The sequence below is a fragment of the Camelus ferus genome, chromosome 9, assembly GCF_009834535.1.
Source record: "Camelus ferus isolate YT-003-E chromosome 9, BCGSAC_Cfer_1.0, whole genome shotgun sequence".
NCBI lineage: Eukaryota > Metazoa > Chordata > Mammalia > Artiodactyla > Camelidae > Camelus > Camelus ferus.
In genome coordinates, this window is record NC_045704.1 from 70,287,503 (window position 1) to 70,311,101 (window position 23,599).

A 23,599-nucleotide genomic window follows, 5' to 3' on the forward strand; every position below is an offset into this window, starting at 1 on the left:
GATTTTAATGTTGGGAAGACAAAGGAATTACTTACAGTAGGGATTCTTTTTTTTTTTTTCCTTTCCTTTTTTTGTTTAGGCTGACCAGTATCAACATAGCCTTTCTATGCTTAGAAATCTAATTTGCCTTCAAAATCTCCATGGGAGTTGGCCAAATGGGCCAAGCAGATCTACCCTTCAAAGCTCTGCAGCTAGAACTATTAAGACAGAGAAACAGGACTGTGGGTAGTTTTGTGGTAGTAACAGCAAAGGCAGTTCTCAGAGGCAGCTGCGGTGCTGATGCGGTGACAGCACCGGGGGTCCAGTGACAGCAGGGTCAATGGCAGTATGTGGAAGGGGTGTGGCATTTCAGCGATCAATAACGGTGGCTGCGATGCCTGTATCCTTAGTTCTGGGTTTAGTAGGTTTAACTGTGATCCAAGCTGTATAGTCTTGGCTTGTTCTGCGCATTTTCTGAGATTGACTCTGCTTTCTGGGAATTCTGTGAGTCATAGTATCCTTAAGAATTTCCTGCTTCAGATGGCAGTTTGAAAACTTGCATCTGCCTCACCAGCCAGAATGAACTTAGGAATTAACAGTCTTTTCATCCCTTGTTTTCTTAGACACCTTAGCAGAGAGCCTTTTCAAGGGAGTAGATTTGCTACTGTGGTTTATTAATAAATAATGTCATCCCCAAGCTTAACAAGTTATAATTTACTAAGGGATGTATGGCATTTCCATGAAATACATACAATCCATAACATGATACAGAATTAAACACTAAATAGGGGAAAGACTGTGCCCATCAGAATGTCTTTCTGAAAGAGACGGAATTATCGTTAATTCCTGCAGGATGGGCAGGAGATGGCATTTTGGGTACAGGAAGCATAAAGCACAGGAAGGAGACTGGCTGTGCACTGTGCAGGAAGACCAGCTTGACTAAAGGGCGTATATGAACTGAAACCAATGTAAATGGTTAAGAGGGAACATGTAATTAAGGCCTTCTCTAATGGGAAAGGGAAATTCTCGATTTGATGAAACATCTTACACGTCTTTAATTTTTTTTTTCCTAGTTAAAATCTTTAAACATCAGGCTAAATATGTTGCCAGGAGAGGTTTCAGAAATCAAGTCTGAGCACGCCTCTTCTCTGGCTGTGTGCGAACTTCTCAGATATTCTTTCCTGGGTGGACAGACGGAAAGAGCTGGGGCTAAGGGGAGTTAAGCAATACAGCGTGAAGACAGTTCCAAATACATCAATTTGCATTCAATTTTCCATTATTTTGGAATTTAGTTTTTGTTTTTTAAACGTAAGCAGTGAACAACGAAATAATTACAGTTTTGCACTGGCAGCGCAAAAACGGAAGATTATGACTGGTGGCGGTGGCCAGTCCCGCTGGTTGTCCTCGGCTCTTAGTAACATTCTTGCTCATTAACTTCAGGAAGACTTCCAGGGGTAAAGATAGATTTGAAAGTGGCTGAAAATAGTTTTTAAGTCCAACGTCCCCTGCTTGATAGTGATTTGACCACACAGTCCAGTCACTGGGTCAAAAATCAATTACAAAACAGAGGCGTCCCTGCATTAGCCTTCGTAAAAGATGGACTCGAAAACCACAACCCAGAATAAAGGCAACCATTAAAACACAGGAAATACAGTACTGGCTTTTTCTCTTGGCGAGGTGGGTCGGCCGCCTTCCAGCCCCGCTGTGGCCCCTCTGAAGTTCACGGTTCACCCGGTGGCTTCTGCCCAGACCCCTGTCCCCGCGGAAAGCCTCGCCGGGGAGTCCCGGAGCCAGGCCCGGGCGAGGACGCCCTCCTCCTACCTTCAGGGCACAAGGTCCCCGGCCCCACCCTAGCCAGAGCCCGGGAGCCCCACCCCCGCGCCTCCGGCAGGCCCCGGGCCAGGTGGGGATGAGCCCGCGCCCCGCGCTCGCCCCGACAGTTCCGCGTCTGCGCAGCGGACGTGGGGCTGGAGCGGGGCTGGCCGGGGAGGCGCAGGATGCGCGGGAGCCAATGGGCACGCTCGGGGAAGCCGGGCTGGCGGCGGCGGCCGGCCGGGCGCGCACTCTCGGGATGGAGGGCGAGTGCCCGGCACCTTCGGCGCGCTCCTCGGGCCTCCCGGCTGGGGGCGCCGGCGCGGAGAGCCCCGGGGGCGACGCCCCCCTCCCGGGGAGCAGCGGCTCGTCCGCCCTGCTGCAGGCCGAGGTGCTGGATCTGGACGAGGACGAGGACGACCTGGAGGTGTTCAGTAAGGTGAGGGCGGCGGCGGCGGCGGCGCGTCCCGGGAAAGTTGCAAGTTAACTCCGGGAGTTGGCCCCGCTGCGCGGCGGCGGCCGCCCCGGAGCACGCGGGTCCGGCCCCGCTGGGGGCGGGCGGGTCTCCCCGGCTGCCCGACCCCGCCTGGCGGCTCGCTTTGCCCGCGGCGGCGTCCCGGCGGGTCCCGAACCGCAGCCGTGCCCTCCTCTGCACTTTGACCTCACGTTCGGCAGGGCCGTGGCTTCGTGGAGTCTGCGAAGTTGTAATATTTTCTCCCTTTCTCCTCTTCTCTGACGCGGATATTTCCAGGGACAGTGCCCGAACCCCGGAGGCGGTGGCCGAAACTGTCCCCGCCCCTGGCAGCTTCTTTTCGGGCGCAGCCAGCCGTGAACTCAGAGATCGCCCGAGTCTAGACAGATTATTCTTGATTCAGTGTTGCTGCTGGTTGTGGACGTGAGACTTGGGTGGCACCAGCGGTGGATCTCCAGTCCAGCGGGGAGAGGCGTGAGGGATCCCTCTTCAGGAGAAAAAGGCTCGTGTGTCCACAGGGAAGCGCCTTCGCCGCGGAGCTCAGGGTTTTTCAGACAGTCAGCTCCTGCCACCCAACGCACAGCCAGTTCTTTCGTTTTTAAACCTTACCCGGGGAGATCTAGGACCAAAGGGCTCTCTTAACTTGTAGGACAGTTGGGGAGAAACTGACTCGGGTGAGTGGCAGGCTTGTGCTGCGTGGAGGCTGGTGACTGTAATTTCTTTTCAGAAAAGAAAAATACCTTTCTTGCTGGCCGTTCTGTGCTACTGCAGCTTCTCTCATTGCTGCTGGTAGAAGACCTGAGATGAGAACATTGTATAAATTACCAAGAAGGCTGTGCAGTAGGTAACTGTTGCCTTGAGATGTTAGGTAAAGCAACGTGCTTCACCGCTGCTTCATTCTGGGAGCGCGAACTCAGGTTAGAAAGTGAATAAGCATACTCTGACCCCAGAGAGGACTATGTGAAACTCCCCTTCCCCTAATTTAGGGTTAAATGAAATGATAGGCCCAGCTGCATTCTAGATGTTCAGAGTATCAGTTTTGTGCTCTTGATAAAGTCATTTGACCTTTCCGTGTGTTTAAATTGTAAAACAGTGGAATTGTTTTATGTTCTCTTGTAAAAAGTTAACACTGCCTTTTTATGTTCCACACATTCTTTATGCTCCTATCAAGGACAGTCGGTCAGCTCTTGTTTACATTGCCTTCTCAGATCCATTAGTCTATGAATTTCAGTGCTTGGCTCTGCACTGTGAATCTTCCAACATGGGGGGGCAGGGAGAATGTTGGGAGTGGCAGGTGCATATCGGAATCTTCTGGGATGGTTCACATTTGTCACGTTGGTTTCTCTTTCTGCAGATTCTGAGTGTCCAGCCCCCATTAAGAATCACAGTTTTATTGAGTGCCTGTTGTCAGAGGCAGGTCTAAGGTGAAGCTAATGAAATTTAAGCTTCGGCCGTTTGTTTCCTTAGGCCGCTGAAAACGTTGAAAGTTATGGAGAGTCGTACATGTTCTAGGTGGGAAAGGAATGGCGGGCTGCAGCCAGAGACATTTCTAAGTAAGCATTTCTGGTGAATTGCCTAAAGCTATCTCAGTAGAAAGGAATCCACAATTCTATGGCTCCAATCCGTTTTTGAGATTTCTTTTCTCATTCTAAATAAAAATTTATTTTTCCACCCAATTTTTTGTTTGTAATTTTGTATTCTTTTTTAAAAGGATGTTAAGTTCAGCAACATACTTAGCCACTGCTTTATTAAGCAGCCCATATGATAATGTGCAAGGTTATATCTTAATCTATATGGCCAGTTTCTATAGAAGATGTTCTTAACTTTTCCTAAGTGTCCAACACATGTAGTTACACAGCACTGACAAGCAGGGTGGATCCAAGTGTGTGGGTCCTGCCTGCTTACATTTTATGAGTTTTTCAACCATTAACCACAGTTAATTAGATGAGCGATTTTAAGAAAATCCTCTTCATTCTACCCATTCTCTTTACTATTTTCCTTTTTAGCCTGCTCCTCTGTAGACTGCTACCACTGTCCAGCCTACCCTAGGATGGTACCAACCATTACTTCCGAAGCATACTGAAGTTACACTTTAGTACTTTGAGATGGACCACTTTTATCTTCAGCTTACATTTACTATTGTAGTCTCTTATTTCCTTAGATTATTTGTGAACATATATACTGTGCCCTCACCCAGAAGCTTTTTCTTTTGTTCATTTTTTAATGGAAGTATAGTTGACCTACAATATTATATTACTTTTAGGTGTATGACATAGTGATTTGACATTTACATACAGTATGAATTGATCACCGTGGTAAGTCTAGTAACCATCTGTCATCATAAACTTATTACAGTATTATTGATTATATCCCCGATGCCGTACGTTACATACCTGTGACCTATTTGTTTTATAACTGGAAGTTTGTACTTGTTAATCCCTTTAATGTATTTCCTCCTCCTCCCCCCAAACTACTAGTTTGTATGTATGAGTCTGTTTCTGTTTTGTTTGCTCATTTATTCTGTTTTTTAGATTCCATATATAAATGAAATCATAAAATATTTGTCTTTGTCTGACTTCACTCAGCATAATACCCTCTAGGTCCATCCATGTCATTGCAGATAGCAAGATTTCATTCTTTTTTATGACTCAGTTCCACCAGTCTACCGATGGTCACCTAGGTTGCTTCCATATCTTGGCTGTTGTTAATAATGCCGGAATGAACATAGAGATGCATGTATCTTTTTGAATTAGTGTTTTCATTTTCTTCAGATAAGTATTCAGAAATGAGATGGCTGGATCATATGGTAGTTCTATTCTTAATTTTTTGAGGAACTGCCATACTGTTTTCCATAGTGGCTGCACCAATTTAACATTCCCACCAACAGTGCACAAAAGTTCACTTTTCTCCATATTCTCATCAACGCTATTTTTTGCTGTCCATTTGATAATGCCATTTTGACAGATATGAGGTGAAATCATATTATGGTATTGGTTTGCATTTCCCTGCTGATTTTGAGCATTCTTTTCATTTGTCTTTTGGCTGTCTGTGTATCTTCCTTGGAAAATTGTGTATTCAGTTTTTCTACCCATTTTTTCATTGGATTGTTTGTTCATTTTATATTGAGTTGGGTGAGTTCTCTATAGATTTTGGATATTAACCCTTTATCAGGTGTATCACTTGCAAATAGCTTCTCTCTTGCCTTTTCATTTTTTTGTTGGCTTCCTTGGCTGTGCAAAAGCTTTTTAGTTTGACGTAGCCCCATTTGCTTATTTTTGCTTTTGTTGCCCTTACCTGAGGAGACAGATCCCCCAAAATATTGCTAAGACTGATATCAAAGAGCAACTGCCTTTGTTTTCTTTTAGGAGTTTTACGGTTTCAGGTCTTACATTTAAGTCTTTAATCCATTTTGAGTTTACTTATACGTATATGGTATAGAAAAGTGGTCCAGTTTCATTCTTTTGCGTGGAGCTGTGCAGTTTTCCCAGCACCATCTACTGAAGAGACTATCTTTTCCCCCATTTTATATTGTCTCCCTTTTTTGTAAATTAATGGACCATATAACCGTGAGTTTGTTTCTGGGCTCTGTTCTGCACCATCAATCTACTGATCTATGCTGGTACCACACTATTTTGATTACTATAACTTTGTAGCATAGTTTGAAACCAGGGAGCATGATACTTTGCAGCTTTTTTCTTCTTTCTCAGATTTCTTTGGCTATTCAAGTACTTTTGTGACTCTGTACAAATTTTAGGATTATTTGTTTCAGTCTGTGAAAAATGCCATTGGTATTTTGATAGGGTTTGCATTAAATATGTAGATTGCTTTGGGTAGCATGGACGTTTTAACAATGTTAATTCTTCCAGTCCGTGAACACAGTGTATGTTTCCACTTAATCGGGCTGTCTTCAGTTTGTTTCATCGCTGTCTTACAGTTTTCAAAGTACCCGTCTTTCACCTCCTTGGTTAAATTTACTCCTGGGTATTTATTCTTTTTGAAGTTATTGTAAGTGGAATTGTTTTCTTAATTTCTCTGATAGTTTATTAGTGTATAGAAACACAACAGATTTCTGTAGGTTGATTTTGTATCCTGAAGCTTTAATTAATTCATTTATTATTTCTAATAGTTTTTTGGTGGAGTCTTGAAAGTCCTCTCTATATAGTATCATGTCATCTGCAAACAGCGATAGTTTTACCTCTCCCTTTTCAATCTGGGTGCCATTCATTTCTTTTTCTTGTCTGATTGCTCTGGCTAGGACTGTGTTGAACAAAAGTGGTGAGATTGTCTTGTTCTTGATCTTAGAGGAAAAGCTGTGGGTTTCTCACCGTTGTATATGAGGTAAGCTGTGGGTTTGTCATATATGGCCTCTGTTATATTGAGGTACGTTCCCTCTATATCCACTTTGTGGAGAGTTTTTATCATAAATGGATGTTGAATTTTCTCAAATGCCTTTTCTTTATCTGTTGAGATGATCATACGATTTTTCATTTTTTAATGTGGTGTATAGCGATACATTTGCAGATCAAAAGCTTTTTAAAGAGTAGGCTCTTGGATTTATAATTATTCCTTTATTCCCTTTTTTCTCACTGTATGTTATAAGTACCTGATAAATACATGTTAAATATTTTTGTGTAAGTTGCTCTGCTAAGAATTATTTGGAAAAGAAGAAATGCAAGATTCAGTTCTTGTTATCAGAGTCTTGGAGTCCAGCTGGAAGATGTGACAGAAACTCTAAATGACAGTATAAATCAAGCAAGATGGAAAGTAAAACAAACAAAGTATTTTTCTGAGTTTTCAGTTAATACAGTTAGGATAAAATGATGCCAGATCTCAAGAGAGCACAGGGAATGTAGACTGTATTGACTTAAAAGAACAAGAATGGATGTGGAAGGTAGAAGAACATAACCGATAATTCAAAAAAAGGGAAAGAAAAAGGATAAAAATTATAACAGTAATGTAAGAATAGTTTTAGAACTGGGCCAAAATGAAATGAGCTGTCTTTGAGATGAGCAAAAATTTTACCTAGAGAAAAGGGGCAAACTTGTCTACATTTAAAGGAAAAAGTTCCCCTATTAGGGGGAAAATAATATGTTAAAATAAAATAAATTACCTTTATTTTTTATTAAATACTATAGTGTGTAGAAGAAACAGCAGTTGAAACAGAATGTAGGTAAATAGGTCACAGTGAAACATGAGATGCTTATTTGCTGCTCAGTAAATAATAGCTCTTTTTATTGGCCTTTAAAATGGTATTCAGGACCATAAAGTAAGATGTAGATCATCCAGGATAATCAGGGAATTTACAGGTGTAATTATCCTTATCACCACTAGTCATCTCTGAGAAGTCATGGATGCAGGTATGGTGCACAGAAGCTAGAGATAGGTAAAAGTCACTTTTAAAAACAACGGGGCAGAAAGGAAGTTCTGGAAGGTATAGACCAGTGAGCTTAATTTCAATCTCCAAATAAATCTATCAATGCAATAGAACTATTTAATATATTTAGTGTAAACAATTTGACAAGAAGGAGCTGGTCATTTTGTAAGAATGGTGGAAAACCAGGATTCTTTTTATGATCAGTCAGAAATGTAACAATGTATATATTTATTTAAATGAGGTTTTTTTTTTAAAGAATCACTTATATTTCTGTGGTAAAGGTTATTTTTGAAGAATGATGAGCTATTGCTGTTAAGACATCCAACTCTTATATATTGAATGTCTATTAAACTTGCAATTCAGTGTAATGATGGAGGGACATTACTATTCAACAATTCTATCAAATACTTAGAAGAAGATATTGGAAGTCTAGTTATAAGTTTTCACATTTGTTCACTGAACCATCTTTATTTAGTGCCTCTTGTGTTCCTCTGTTAGCCATGGCCATGATAAGAATCAGAATTCTCTCTAGTGATGTAAATGAAGACAGTTAAATGCAAGAACTATTTATAGAATTTTGGGCAAGTTTCAGGAAAGAAGAAAGGATACTGAGAAACTCAGAGACTTGTAGTAGCAAAAAGCTGTTAGCACCCCCAGTTCTAAAGGGAAGAGGAATGAAAATAGTGCTGCTGGAACCCAGTGAGTGCTGGAGCTGTGAAGGGGCCACTTCATGTATTTACCGAGCGATGTGGCTAGAAATGCGTGCCTGCCAGAAGTGTGGCGCCAAAGCAGGGAGGAAATCGGGAGCACAGCCCCTGAGCTCCTCTACTCCTGCTCTTGGATCTCCTGCTTGTGGCCCTCACTGGGCCAGCTGCTCAGAGGATGTGGCCCACAGGGGTCAGCCTCCCAGGGCACAGAGTAGACCGATGGGAGCTGGAAGGGCGAGGGTGAAAAGAAAGGATAACCAGCATAACACATCATAGTACGGAAGTGTGGAGAATAACTGAATACAGATGGCCACATCACTACCTCCCATCCCATAGGCTCTTCTCTAATGTGACCTGCCGCCTTCGTGTTGAGGGGGGGATCTATGCCCCTCTCACTGAATCTGTGTGGGATTGTGACTGCTTTGACCAATGATCATTTAAATGCAAATAGCCACCGGTGGCTGTGCCCTAGTCAGCTGCAAGTTCCAGGCACCATCCAGGATTAAGTGACTTGTGAGCGAAGAAGTCTAATATGATGTCGGCCCCTAGCACTGAGGCATCATCCTTTCAACCGAGGCCCCACATTTAATGAGACAACCCATTTCTGCTGTATCTTGTCAGAATTCTTGACCCAGTGAATATTGAACCAATGAGCATAATGAACTATGAAAACCGACTGTTTCATGCCACTACGTTTGGGGATGGTTTGTTACACGGCAGTAGAAACTGTAATAAAAGCTAATTGTGTGGTATAATCCGCTTTCCAAATCTTTTGATAAATTAGAACACTGGGTTTAAGAGCAGACTAGGAAATTTAATGGGGATAAATGTAAAGTCCTGAGGAAAGCTCTCCTCATCTTTGTAAATAGAAATGTCTTGGCTAAGACATAAGCTGAGTGCTCAACGCAGAGACGCTGTTGCTGCCCTGTCTGCATTTGGAACCCTGGCTCCACTGCTCACTAGCTTTGTTTCCTTGGGCAAGTTACTCAACCTCTTAATGCCTCAGATGTTTCATCTGTAAAATGAGGGCAGATAATAAATATGAGGCTTAGATGACTGACTGTATGTAAAGAGCTTATAAATAGTGGCTGGCCCTCAGTGATGCTTGTGAGTGCTGACCAGTCGTACGCAGCCGCCGGAGGACCCTGCTCTCCAGAAAGAACTGCAGTGATGGACACGTTCTAGATCAGCCACTGGCCACATGTGCCTTTTGAGCACTTGACTGGGACTAGTACATCTGAAGGAACTGACCTTTTCATTGCTTTTAATTTAAATGAATTCACATTTAAATGCAAATACCCACCTATGGCTAGTGGCTACCAGTTTAAAGAGTACAAGTCTAAACAAAGTAGTATTTTATTGCTAGCTTACTCAAGAAACATCCTTGAATGAATGAGTGGCTTCCTACCTTGGTGATCAGGACAGAAATATATGACACACACACACACTCTACTTACATATGTACGTGTGTGTTGTGTGGGCGTATATGAATGTGTACGTACATACAGAATGTGTAGGTATGTGTAGAGTGTGTAAGCATGGTGGATGTGTCTGTGTATATATATAGTATATGTGTTTGCAATTGTCAATTAAAATGTAGAATACAGGCCTACAGCAGGCAAGTCATGTACCCCCCTTTCTCTGACCTTCATCTTGATCCTGCCTCAGTGAGTCTTACCATTTTGATGGTTAAAAAAAAGACGAACCAATAAAGGAAAACGGGGCTGATCCAGGGCTATTTCTGTCCCTCCCACTAGACCTCCACTGTCTCCCCTCACAGCTTCTGTGTTAAGTACTCTTACAGCCCTCCCAGACGGGGAAGAGTGGGTGAGTGAAGTAGAAAGACGATGAAAAATCCTCACGTTCCCCTGATGAATGAGCATATATGGTGAACGATAGAATGAAAACAAGCAAGGAAATTGCGGAATAAGTTTGGGGAGACCTTGTTTAGGATGATTTTATGTACAAACATTCCGGCTGAATGAATGATCAATACACTCAAATAACACGGTATTGAGTCTGAACAAACAACATACTTTCAAGGTCATATGGAGTGTTGATTGTACTGTAATTTGAACTGTCCATGCAACTTGAGTTCCATCCCACCCTCTGTATTTTAACGGGGAACTGATAGTCTGTGTGAGAAAATGGCAGAGGGACATTATGTCATCTGCGGATGCCAGTGCCCTGATTCTTAGGAGTCCTGTTTTGAGCTAGAGCCTCAGATCTAGTCTGAGCTTAGCAGAAACGGGGCATGGCTCCATCAGCACTGAAAGTGGGGAGGGCTGCAGTCTCGCCCCGCATCTGCCATTGTGAAGGAGGATGAACGAAGGCGTTCCAGTGATGCTGCGCTCTGGCAACCATGGCCTGTGCAGAAAGGCTGGGAAGAGCAAAATGTAGCTCAGCTTGGAAAAGACTTGAGTTCTTCTTTATGGAGAGGTGTTATGATTCAGGTGGATTAAATGTCTGTAGCTTTGAAAGGCAAAGCTGGGGCCACCAGGTCAAAATTCTGTGGAGATAAGTTTTAGGTCAGTTTACAGAATAATCTTCTGATGGAAGGTTCCAGAATGGAAGGGGTTACTCAGCTTGGCTATGAATTCTGTCACTGAAAATGCACTAGCACGAGCTGGATGACTAACTGTCCCAGAGGAGAGGAGGGTGGGACGGTTGGGCTGTTCCTTTTTATTATTAAGAGGCTGTTGCAAATGGAATTTTGACTTTCTGAATTTAATTACAAGAGCAGTGGAAAGTCTTGATTAGGTGGTCCTACCTACTCATCTCTTCAACTCAATTCTCAAACTGAGCTACGTCCTGCCACTCCCTGATTCTTGTATTCCTCTTCCCACACCTCTTTTCCACTTAATTCTCTGCTGCTGCTATGACAATTTCCTAGATCTCCAGGATGAACTGCTAAGTCTTACCTTCTATCTATCGCTTTCACTAACTCTCCACACGCCCTACAGACCTGAAAAGTCCCCATTGATTTTTTTTCTTCTTAGGTAACTCTGGAATTAGTGCCTTCTTCCTGTTCCCACTGCTCCAACCCCAAGTAGTATTGTGGTTACCACTGAGAACCGTTCAGATAGCCTCATAAGTTCTTCATTCTTGTGATGGTCTGCCTGCAGTCCATCCTATGTGCTCACAGAAAGCTGATGTCCAGAGCACACAGCCCTGAACACGTGGTCACACTGTGCCGTTCGAGGTTCTTGGTGATCAGGCTGCACCCTGACTCTCCTGCCTCTTCCCTCGCACCTCTGTTTCTCTCTCTCACCTTTGTACTCAAAGTATGTTCCATGAATCTATTTGATCACCTGGGAGCTTGTTCGAAATGAATTTCAGAACCCACTCCAGACCCAATGTATCAGAATCTGTATTTTAGCAGGATTCCTCAGTGATTGATTTGCACCTTACAGTTTACTGTTGGGTCAACCAAACAAAATCCTTTCTGTTACTTATGGCCCAATGTAAAGCCACGTCTTCCCTGAGAACGTCTTCATTCTCCAGCGAGAATTAATTTCTCCCCACTCTGTGCTCCCCGTAATAGTGTTTCAAATCTCGTAATACTTAATACATTTTGCTTATAAATAGATATCTGTTGCTCTTCTCTGAAATCTTAATTGCTTGTCTATCTCCCATAAATTTAACTTCTTGAAGGTAGAAGAGTAGAAACTCTAATAAATACATTAATGAATGATACGGCCAGTTCCTTTTTTCATACATATGGACACAGTTATTACAGTCATTTGCCAATGATCTGTTTTCACTAAATTCAGTTTGTATTGTATTGGTTTTTCCAACTAGGTTCCCAGACCAAATAGAATTTAAAACAAATTTGTCTTAATAAATGGGGACTAAATGTTATTGATATATGACACAGAGCTATGTTAAGTGTCAGTCCTGGACAAAATCTCCTATTTACGTTTTAGTAGAAGAAATAAACCAAAGCATTAAAAAACCCCAAAGGAATCATTTAGAAGCCTTCTTTTACTTGGAAAAATAAATCCTTTTAAGCTAATAGTATCTGTCTGAATCAGGGGGCTTGACTGCAAGCAGTGGGAACCAACACCGGCAGGAAAGGAATGAAGTGGTGAATGTTAGGTAGCTCACAGAGTAGATTTGAAGGCTGGAAATGCAGATGCAGAAAGGGACAGGCACCAGCAGAAGCTATCCCCGATGCTGTGTTTGGAAATGGGACTGGATGTTGTATAGTCCAAAAGAAAAAAAAATCCTCGCGGACCTATAGGAAAAAGAACTATATCGTTCTATTGTGCAGATGACAGTATTTATTTATTGATCAGTGGCAGTGGGGAAGCGTCCTACAAGTATTTTGGAAAAATGATATTGAAAGACTTCAGATTTGAACTTAATAAAATATGTTTTGTTCTGTTGGGTTTTGAAGGCGGAGTTTTATTTTTGCCTTTTTGGGGTTCTGATGGGATAGTCTAGTATGACTGATAGCTTGCGAGTTTTCACTGCTGAGTGGCTAGTGAGATCAAAAGGAAACAGACTCAAGAGCTATGCAGTTGCAGTGCTCAGAAGTTATTTTATTCATGTATGTATTAATTGTATCCCACACTTGCCAAAGAGGAAATAGGACTAAAAGCTAAACATTTAAAGTTACTCACTTTAAGAATAGAATTTTAAAGTTTTCTCAATAAACAAAAGTTATATGCTTGAAGGATTTTGTCTGTTTTAAACAGAACATCTAATAACTCTGACCCTGTATAAATCCAGTCATGCTGGATAACATGGTGTTACTTGTAGTATCAACAAAAAGGAATCTAGTCAGATGATTAAAATTATTAGCAAATACTGATATAAAAATCAGTAAAACACACTTATGGTAAAATAGAACGGAAGGTTAAACCAGTAGTTTTAAAAAAGGAAACAAATATTATTTGACCTTGAGAAGTGCTTTAGTAAGACAGACTCTTTTTGAATTGTTTTAAACTAACTTTATTGAGGTATAATTATGTACCATAAAATTCACTCATTTGGGGTGAATTTTTTTTTAGTAAATTTACTGAGTTGTGCAACCATTACTATAAGACAGTTTTAAAACATATGCATCTCCCCCCTCCAAATCTGCCATGCCATTTACAATTAATCTCCATTTTCACTCCCAGCCATAGACAACTACTAATCTACTATTTTCTGTATCTATAAATTTGCCTTTTTAGGACATTTCGTATAAATGGAATCATACAATATATGTCTTTTGTGTCTGGTTCTTTCATGTAGCATAATATTTTAAAGATTAATTTTTGTTGTGATTTTATTATTTTTTAAACACTTATAATTTTTTGATATAAGAAATAAAAGTTTTATTTTACAATGAAAAACAGAGCTTACTCATTTAAAATGGAACATTAGGAGTAGAAATTCTGTTTCGATTAAAATGGAAACCTTACGACGTGTAATCAGAAACAGAAGGCAAACTCCTGGTAAATGAATTTTCAAAATTGGGGGAAAAGTGCTAAATTTTTTTTATATTAACTCTGAGAAAGTTGTGTGTGTGTGTACATTACATAATACATATGTACATATATACTTGTATGTATTTTACCGAATTGAACATGGAATGATATTTTCACTAGATAATGCTGTAGTGCAAACAGCCACAGCCTCTCGGTGGCTCACCTGCGGTAAAGATTTGCTTCCGTCCTGTGTACATGTCAGCTGTGACTGAGTCTGCTTCACGTGTCTTCGTTCTGGGATCAAGACTGAAAGAGTGATGCTCACTGGGACATGCCATTCCTGTGACAGAAGCAGCACTGGTGGGAACAGGCAGTGGCTTCCAAGTCTTCTGTCCACACACATGCCATCATCCAAAGCAAGTCACTGGTCACGTTCACTGGGGTGGGGAACAATTTTCCTTCCATGAGGAGGCACTGAAAGTTACCTGGCAATTGACCAGGAGGTAATTCCTTGCATAGAAAGACAAGGGGTCACTGGGAACAATCTTGCTATCTCCCACAGCAGTTTTTTGTTTGCAAAATTACAGGCATGTTGGACCTTTCCAAATAAGGAAGACCAATTTTTTTTATACAGAGTGTTAAATACAAAAAAGAAAAATTTCCACTAGATAAGAAATTACCCAAGCATAATTGAGATAAATGGAAAGGCATTAGTCATGATTAATAACCTGCAATTGGCCAACATTCATGAATAGTCTGAGTAAGCTCATACGGACCTTGAAACCCTTTAGCTGAGCAACAGATATCTTACTTTGGATTTTCAGGTGCAATGTTCATTTATCATGGAGTTCTCCCTTCCCTTTTTTCAAGACCTGTAAGATAAAAATGTGAGTACTTACAGTTCTGACACAGTAAATATCACAGTGAGTTTTGCAGGTCATGCCTCATCTAAAGAAATACCCGTTTGCCTCCTTTGTGGTCCCCTAGTATCCCAAGTCCTTTTCTGCTTTAGGCGTTATGGGCTCCCCTGACTGGAGTCCTCCTCCCTCAGTGTTTTTCATGGCTGGCTCCCTCTTAATATCACCTCCTTAAAGACACCTTCCCTGGCAGCTCGATCAACAGTATTCCTCTTGCTCCCTGCCTTAGCCCCTTACCCAAGCAATTCACTCCACTTTTTCTGGAAATTTACTTCCTTGTTTATCAACACTTAACTCATACCTGGACTTACCTTGTTTTTCTATATGTTTATTTGTTTCTTACCTGTCACCCTCCCCTGAAGCCCTCTCCCCAAACTGAAGTGTAAGCTAATGAGAGAAGGAATCATGTCAGCCAGTCTTGGCCACTGTTGTATCCCCAGTTCAGTGCCTGACACATGGCTGACCTTCAATGACCGTGTGTTAAAGGAAGTAACGCTGCTAAACTTAGGTGCTTTTTGTGTGTGCGTGTGGATGGTGGTGACGGTAGTGGTGGTCGAGTCTTGATTCTTCCAAATAAGAAATAAGTGACTTGAGGAGAATTATTAGTATCCTTATTCTTTCTTTTCTTTCTTTTTTTTTCTTTCTTTTCTCTCTTCCTTCCTCCCTCTCTCCCTTCCTCCCTGTCACTTAGAAAACTCTCCTTATTTGCTATTATAATATATAGATATTGATGTTTTTAACTTGTATAAACAGCCATTTTATGTTTGTAGTGAGGCTCTTCAGAAAATCACAAAAATACTTTTGTTCCTGTGTTTAAGAAGCTTCTACTTATTTAGGGGAGGGTGTTGTGGTGATGTATCCAGTTAGGTTAAAAGTTGGAAAGTACGGGAAAAAATTCTGTGGAGCTGAAGGAAGAACCAGGTGATATAAAATTTAGGAGGTGGGATACTTTTAATTTAAAATAGTTAAAGCATATGTTTTCAATTATTGTTAATGTTGTTACCAGAATTCTAGTATTGTCTCTTAAATGCCGTATCATGTGTGTATAGCTCCTGCTTGGGGGGTGTCATCACACACCGCCCGCCAGGCTGTTAGAAGAACCGGGGGAATAAGATTCTCGGTGTGGCTGTTTTAACTGTCAGTTAGTTTTCCTGATACATCATAACCTTTCTTAAGTCCCCTCGGAAACGCACTTAGGTTTGTTGGCATGGCTGGATATCGAGGCAAGCTCACCCTCCTCGGTGGAGAATGTCTGTGAGGAATGCGCTGGGGTTCAGGGAAGTGGCTGTAGTTTGCTGTGGGCCAGAATCCACGTCGGCCGAGACCGGTGTGCAGCCAGCGCGCGGCGCTCCGTAGCAGCCCTCTCATCGCGTCCCTGAGCTGCTCCGCAGCGCCGTCTGCCCGCAGGACGTGCTTGAACCTCTTCGGGAGCTCTGAGTAGTGTCATTAGTTTCCTGGCTTGCTCTGTTTGCAGTTAGTCGTGACAGCATCTACAAAAGGAGGCCAGTAGTAGTAGTTGGCTGATACTGCGTTTCATATGGGTACCCAGTACCCCAAACTTATCTTAAGGCGAGTTTAATAGACCCTTGTCATATGTGAACTTAGCATTCATGGCTTTGAATGTCTTTCACATGCAGTCATGTGACATATCTCTGAGGTTCACACGTAGCTGCACCAGGGGTTTGAAGGACACACTTTGTGAGGGATCCTTGCCTACCTTTGTCTTAACATTTGACTTCTTTTTGTACCTGTCCTTGTTCATAGATGCAGTAATCTTTGCTGAGGTGATTAAAAACATTAATTTGTGTGTGTGTGTGTGTATGTGTGTCCAAGAGTTAAAAAAGTAAAAGTCCAAAAAAGAAATGCAGATGCTAACAATCGGAAACTTACTTGCCTTCTGCCTACCTACCAATAGTTAAGAAGACTTTATTCACTTTTATTTTTAAGTTTCGTGAGAAAACTCTGAAAAGAAAATTAATGAACTATTTTCAATAATCAAGAATATATCCTTATCCTATTGAACATACCTTTAAAAAAAACTTTTTAAATGGTTTTACTATAGAATTTTTTCATGCATACCAACGAGTATATGGATATATGTATCTATATTATAACCTGTCTCTCTATGTTACATAACTATCTACATAATATCTACTGCATAAAGCAGGGACAAACTGTGGCCTGTGGGTGAAATCTGGTCTGCTCTGTTTTTATAAATAAAGTTTTATTGACATACAGCCACACCCACTCATTTCTGTATTGTCTGAGACTGCTTTCGCACTACAGCGGCCAAGGTGAGTAACTGTGACAGAGATTGGATGGCCCTAACGCCCAAATTGACTCTCTGGCCCTTTATGGAAAATGTTTGCAGACTCTTAGTAATAGAATAATAAAATCAGCATCTATGTACCCACCACTCAGCTTAAGAAATAAAGCGTAACCCCAAATTTTGATACAGGATGCCTCAGGGATATTACAGGCTCCCTTCCAGACCACCGCGGTAAAGCAAATACTGCAATAAAGTGAGTCACATTTTTTGGTTTTTCAGTGCGTATTAAAGCTATGTTTATGCTGTAGTCTGTTAAGTGTGTAATAGTGTTATGTCTAAAAAAGAATAATTGCATACCTTTTTAAAAAAATTTTTTAAACATTTTTTTATTAAGTTATAGTCATTTTACAATGTTATGTCAGATTCCAGTGTAGGGCACGATTTTTCAGTTATACATGAACATACATATATTCATTGTCACATTTTTTTTTGCTCTGAGCTACCACAAGATCTCGTATAGATTTCCCTGTGTTCTGCAGTATAATCCTGTTTATCTATTCTGCATATGCCTGTCAGTATCTACAAATTTTGAACTCCGAGTCTATCCATTCCCACCCCTCTCCCACTTGGCAACCACAAGTTTGTATTCTATGTCTATGAGTCTGTTGCTGTTTTGTATTTATGTTCTTTTTTTTTTCTTTTTTTTTTATTCCACGTATAAATGATCTCATATGGTATTTTTCTTTCTCTTCCTGGCTTACTTCACTTAGAATGACATTCTCCAGGGATATCCATGTTGCTGCAAATGGTGTTACGTTGTCATTTTTATGGCTGAATAGTATTCCATTGTATAAATATACCACATCTTCTTTATCCAGTCATCTGTCGATGGACATTTAGGCTGTTTCCATGCCTTGGCTGTGCATATCTTAATTAAGCAATACTTTATTGCTAAAAAACTGTTACCCATCATCTGCACCTTCAGTGAGTCATAATCTTTTTGCTGGTAGAGGGTCTCACCTCATTGTTGATGGCTGCTAACTGAGCAGGGCGATGGTTGCAGAAGGTTGAAGGGGTGGCGGTGGCAATTTTTAAAATAAGACAACAATGAGATTTGCTGCATCAATTGATTCTTCCTTTCATGAATAGTTTCTCTGTAGCATGCAATGCTGTTTGACAGCATTTTACCCACGGTAGAACTTCTTTAAAAATTAGAGTCAGTCCTTTCATTTAAAACCCTGCCTCTGTTCATACTGTACAGCACAGGGAACTATATTCAATATCTTGTAGTAAACCTATGGTGAAAAAGAATATGAAAACAAATCTATGTATGTTCATGTATGACTGAAGCATTGTGCTGTACACAAGAAAGTGACACATCAAAAAATATATATATTAAAAAGAAAATAAATAAAAAAATAAAACCCTGTCTCTGCTTTATCAATTAAGTTTATCAGTTTATATAATACCCTAAATTCCTTTGCTGTCATCTCGGCAGTCTTACCAGCATTTTCATCAGGGGTGGATTCGAATCCATCTCCAGAAACCACTTCTTGACTCGTCCATAAGGAGCAACTCCTCATCCGTTCAAGTTTCATTATGAGATGGCAGCAGTTCCGTTGCATCTTCAGGCTCCACTTCTCATTCCAATTTTGTTCCTGTTTCTTTCACATCTGCAGTTGTTTTTTTCTCCACTGAAGTCTTCACCCCCTCAAAGTCATCCATGAGGGCCAGAATCAACTTTTTCCAAATTCTTACGGATGTTGATATTTTCACCTCTTTCCATGAATTGTGAATGTCCTTGGTGGCATCAAGCATGGCCAATCCTTTCCAGAAGGTTTCAGATTTCTTCCACCCAGATCCATCAGAGGAATCACCATCCATGGCAACTATAGTCTTATGAAATGCATGTCTTCACTAATAAGTCTTCAAAGCCAAAATTAGTCCTTGATCATGGGCGGCAGGATGGATGTTCTGTGAGCAGGCACGAAAACATTAAGCTCACCATACATCTCCCTTAGAGCTCTTGGGTGACCAGGTGCGTTGTCAGTGAGCAGCCATATTTTGAAAAGAATCTCTCCCTTTTTTTTCTCTCTCTTAGCAGTAGATCTCAACAGTGGGCTTAAAATACTCAACAGACCACGTTGTAAACAGATGCACAGTCATCCAGGCTGTGCGGTTCCATTTACAGAGCACCGGCAGAGCTGATTTAGCATGATTCTTAAGGGCCCTAGGATTTTCAGAATGGTACGTGAGCACTGACCTCAGCTTAAGCCACCAGCTGCATTAGCCCCTGCAGATTTTTGAAGCCAGGCATTGACTTCTCATTGCGAGCTGTGAGTCTTCGATAGCATCTGCTTCCAGTGTAGGGCTGTCTCGTGTGTTTAGGGAAACCACCTTGGTTGATCTGGGCTAGACCTCCCAGCTAGCCTGCTGCAGCTTTTACGTCAGCGCTCACTGCTTCACCTGCACTTTTATGTCAAATGCTGGTTCCTCCACTGAATGGCAGTGAACATCTGAACCGGTGATGTAACCTGTTTCCTCATTTAAAAACAGGAGGTAAAGAACACCTCCTCAAAAGCATTGCTACCTGGTTTGAAAAGGGGAAAGAAGTAGAATATACTCTACGGGGCCATGGTAAGGTTTATGCAGTTTGCAGAGCACCTTCAAGAAGACGATGTACACATCACATCTACTCATCTCTTTATGTCCTCTTCTTAATCCTCTGTGATCCAAGGTGAGATAGGACCTCTCTGAGATTACGAGGGAGAAAACTGAAGCAGAGAGAAGTAAAGTGCCTTGACCGAGTTCACACAGCTAGTATGTCTAAACTTGAGTTAAGTTTAGCTCTGCGTAACTACAGAGAGTTTTTCTTTTAATATACCACTTTTAAAAAATTCTGTCTGTCCAGAGGGAAAAATTATGTCAAATATAATTATGTGAAAAATTTCTATGGTCAGTATATATCTTTAGAGTGCACAAAACCTGAAAAAGCCCAAGTACATTGGAGGCAACAGTGTTAGAAAATAGAAACCGGAAAATGGATAAATAAATTACGATATATGCATACAAGGGTATATATACACATAGCGCTGGAAATTATGTCAAACGAGATTAGAGTGTTGTATGCCCCGTTATAGAACACGGCACAGGCTGGCTTTTCCCCCAATCACATTTTCAGCAGTGTTCCACAGAAGGCCTTTCTAATTTTTTATTATTATTATAAGCAGGCAGATAGGAAGGAGTTGTAAACCAAAACACAGCTGGTAAGTCTAAATTTAGGCCCATCAAGATGAGTGTCCCTCCTAACAACATGGTTTCTCTAACCCCTTCCACTTTCAGTTGCTTTTTTACCAGATGTCTCTTGGTGTGCGTGTTTCTTGTACATCAGCGATTTTATTTGCATGGCCTTTTCATGCCCGTCTTCTGATTTATCACACTTCTCACATGGTTCTTCTCCCCCCTCTACTTGTAAAAAGAAAAATAGCTGTTTGGGCACAGATGGTGGATGCGGTTTAGTTTGATCAGAGTAATTCATGTTGTATTTATGAGATGTTCCTGAGTGGCGTTTTAGTGAAGTGTGTTGAGGAAGGACACCTCTTAGGGAGGTCACATTCCACCTTTTAACCTGTTTCTTTTGGAGTTTGCCTCCAAACTCAGGGACTCAAATATGGGCAAGTCATTGTTTGTTTTAAACTTCAGCTTTGTATTTTATTTATTTCCGTAATAGAACTCTGGAACCATTGAATAGCATTAAAGGAGAGAGGCAAAGACATTTCTCAGAAATTACCAAAGTGGAGTGTCAATCTGTAAACAAATGAATGGGGCAAGGATGAAATACTTTAATTATAATCCCCTCCTTTATTTCTACCCTTGCTTCCTTCCTTAAGTATTCATTGTGTACAACTCTGTCTGTAGAAATGCCGTTAGGTTACTCAGGCTCCCAAACGATGTGCTACAGACGAGGTGTCTAAATGTATGTTCTCATGGTTCTGGAAGCTGTAAGTCTGAAATTGAGGTGTCGGCAGGATTGGTTCCTTCTGAGGGCAGTGAGGGACGGACCTGTTCCTGGCCTCTCAACTTGCCTTGTAGATGGCTGTCTTTTCCCGTGTCTCATAACGTGTCTTCCCTCTACACATGTCTGTGTCCAGATTTCCCCTTTTTATAAAGACGCTAGTCTTATTGCATCAGGATCCACCCCAGGGATCTCATTTTAATTTGATTACCTCTGTACAGACCCTGTCACCCAGTAGTAAGGTCACATCTGAGGTAACTGGAATTAGGACTTCAACATACGAATTTTGGGAGGACACAGTTCAACTGATAACAGATGCTTATAATAAACCAAAAGTAACAACAAGGAAAACTTACCCTTAGTTTGTAAGTGATTTTGTCAATAAATTCCAGTAGCACAGCACTGATTTCCATTTATTTCAGTAAAATCACTTAAGTGGTTTCTCTTACAGTGAACATGCTAGTTTGGAGTAAGAATAAAAGACAAGGACTTCCTGCAACGACTTGGCTTACTTCTCTTATTATACATATGCAGATCTCAGCCTGAAATCATCCCAAGATTTTTTGGTGCCTGCCTGTGTGTGTGTGTGTGTTGTGTGTGTGTGTGCACACACATATGAGTTCACTATGCTAGCTATGGGAAAGGTATCCAGTGTTATTTAAGAAGTAGAGAATTACCATGCAGATAATTTCCCTTCTACTGTAATCTCTTGAAGAAAAGAAAATGAAAAGATGCATTTTCATTGTCTGAAATATCATAAGATAATGGACATGTATCCAAATGCTGTAAGAATGAACAAATGTGTAAATGAAGTTGAGGGCAGGAGGAAAAAGAGAGAAAACAAGGCAGAGAATGAGGCATGCATTACGGGGAGGTGAGATCTTTGCTTGGAAAGAACACATTTTAATGATCCATTTCTCCTGAAAAGCATCCGCAACAAAAGGTTAAAAGGAGTTCTTTTTGGTGAATTACTTCTTTGGATCTTTTCAAACACTTATTTTCTTCACTTATTTCATGTCCAAATGTAAATCCTTTAAGTATTGCCAGTATATTTTCTTTCCTTTTTTTTGAAGCAAATATGAAACTCTTTGGATAGTTTTATTGAGGTTTTAAGAATGTTTTGGAGTGATTCATAGTAATTTAAATTCTTCTGCTGAAATCTTGGATGTTGCTAAATTTCAGTCTGTAATTTTCTTCCTTTGCTAGATATTGAGGCATATTTTTATGACACCAAACTATACTCATTGGAATTGTGAGCCTTTGTAAATTCATGCAGATCTTTCCCACTCTACAAAAGGATGCATTTTAAGCAGAAGAAATAGAATGCTAAATTATGTAGTAGGTAAAAGAAGTGGGTTGTGGTGAGTTAAGAGGGTGACTACAAAGACTGTCAAAGCACGTGGTTGTATGCATTGCCAGTGAAATCTAAAACACATTTCCATCAAATTAAAGTTTGTCAGCTTAAAAAACTATTTATATGAAATGGTTATTGAGAGAGATTTTTGTACTTGCTGATTGCACATTTATTTGGAACCTCTAAGTTCTGTTTTTAACGGCTCCTTAGTTGTCCATTGTGTTAGCATTGCATAATTTATTTTGACAATCCCATTTTCATGTGACTCTAGATATATTTTTAAATTTCCTATTTAACTATGCAACTTTGATGAATTAAGAAAAAATGAAATAATCAAATATAATCCAACGTCTTCAGCCAAAATGGCCCTAGACAACTCTTTTAACTCTTATCACAATTGTTCTTAATGTTTCTGGGCACATTATGTACAGTGTTGATGATAAATAATTAAAAACTTTTTTCAAAGAATACATGTTTATTTAGAATATTTGGAGATACAGAAACTCAGATAGGAAAATATTAAACTCAACAGCAATCCCAACACCTGGCATAACTTCTGTTAATATTTTGATATAGCTTCTAAGTTTGTGAACGCAAACACATCAGGAGTACATGCTCTCTCTCTCTTAATTTTTCTCTCCTACCCTCTGGCCCTCCTCTGCCTTCTACATGCATAAACGCTCATATATGCATTAGAATCTAGTTGAATACAAATTTTATAAGCCGCTGTTTTCTCTTAATAACATACTGTGAACCTTTTCCCAAGTTACTTTATATTCTTCTAAAACATTAATCATGTTACTGTATTCTATTATATGGACGGATTTTATTGTAGCCTATCATAGGGACATGCCATAATTTATTTCACTAAACTTTTGTTGCAAAACACTTACCGTCTTCATGTTTTTGTGTGTCTGGTCAACCCAACTGTAATTTGTCTTCTATTCCTTGGCCTAAATCACACCTAACATTCTATGTTCCCTAGCATGTGTATCTTATTTTCTAAATACTAGTCTCCTATGAAAGGAACCAGAACTTCTTGGAGAAATGTCTGATTCCATGACTAGGGCAGGGACGATATAAGGTAAATCTGAAACATCTTGATGTATCAGAAAATAAAGTGCTTAAGGAATAATGAAGACATATCAAAAACACACGGATGCCAGCTTTAAAGGGCTCCTACTAGGCAAGTTTTGGAAACTTAGAACATCAAAATAAAGTATGATATTAGTGGATTATAACCCATTGAATAAAACAGGACTCTAGGAGTCTGTACTCACGTA

At 40.6% G+C, this 23,599-nt stretch overlaps 1 protein-coding gene and 1 long non-coding RNA gene across 5 annotated transcripts in view; one reads left to right on the forward strand and one right to left on the reverse strand.

Annotated features, from left to right (window-relative positions):
• LOC116665903 overlaps positions 1 to 1,768 on the reverse strand; it is a 98,593-nt gene extending 96,825 nt beyond the window's left edge. For both annotated transcript variants that reach the window (XR_004322686.1, XR_004322685.1), the window contains exon 1: positions 1,637 to 1,768. This is a non-coding gene — a long non-coding RNA (uncharacterized LOC116665903). The remainder of the gene's footprint in view (positions 1 to 1,636) is intronic.
• Positions 1,760 to 23,599, forward strand: part of SNX7 (sorting nexin 7) — an 87,712-nt gene continuing 65,872 nt past the window's right edge. Inside the window, exon 1 of one of the 3 annotated variants that reach the window (XM_032487160.1) lies at positions 1,760 to 2,230. In XM_032487160.1, coding sequence (XP_032343051.1) covers positions 1,889 to 2,230 — 342 coding nt within the window. In that variant the 5' untranslated portion in view covers positions 1,760 to 1,888. The remainder of the gene's footprint in view (positions 2,231 to 23,599) is intronic. The other 2 variants (XM_032487162.1, XM_032487161.1) reach the window with 2 other exon arrangements.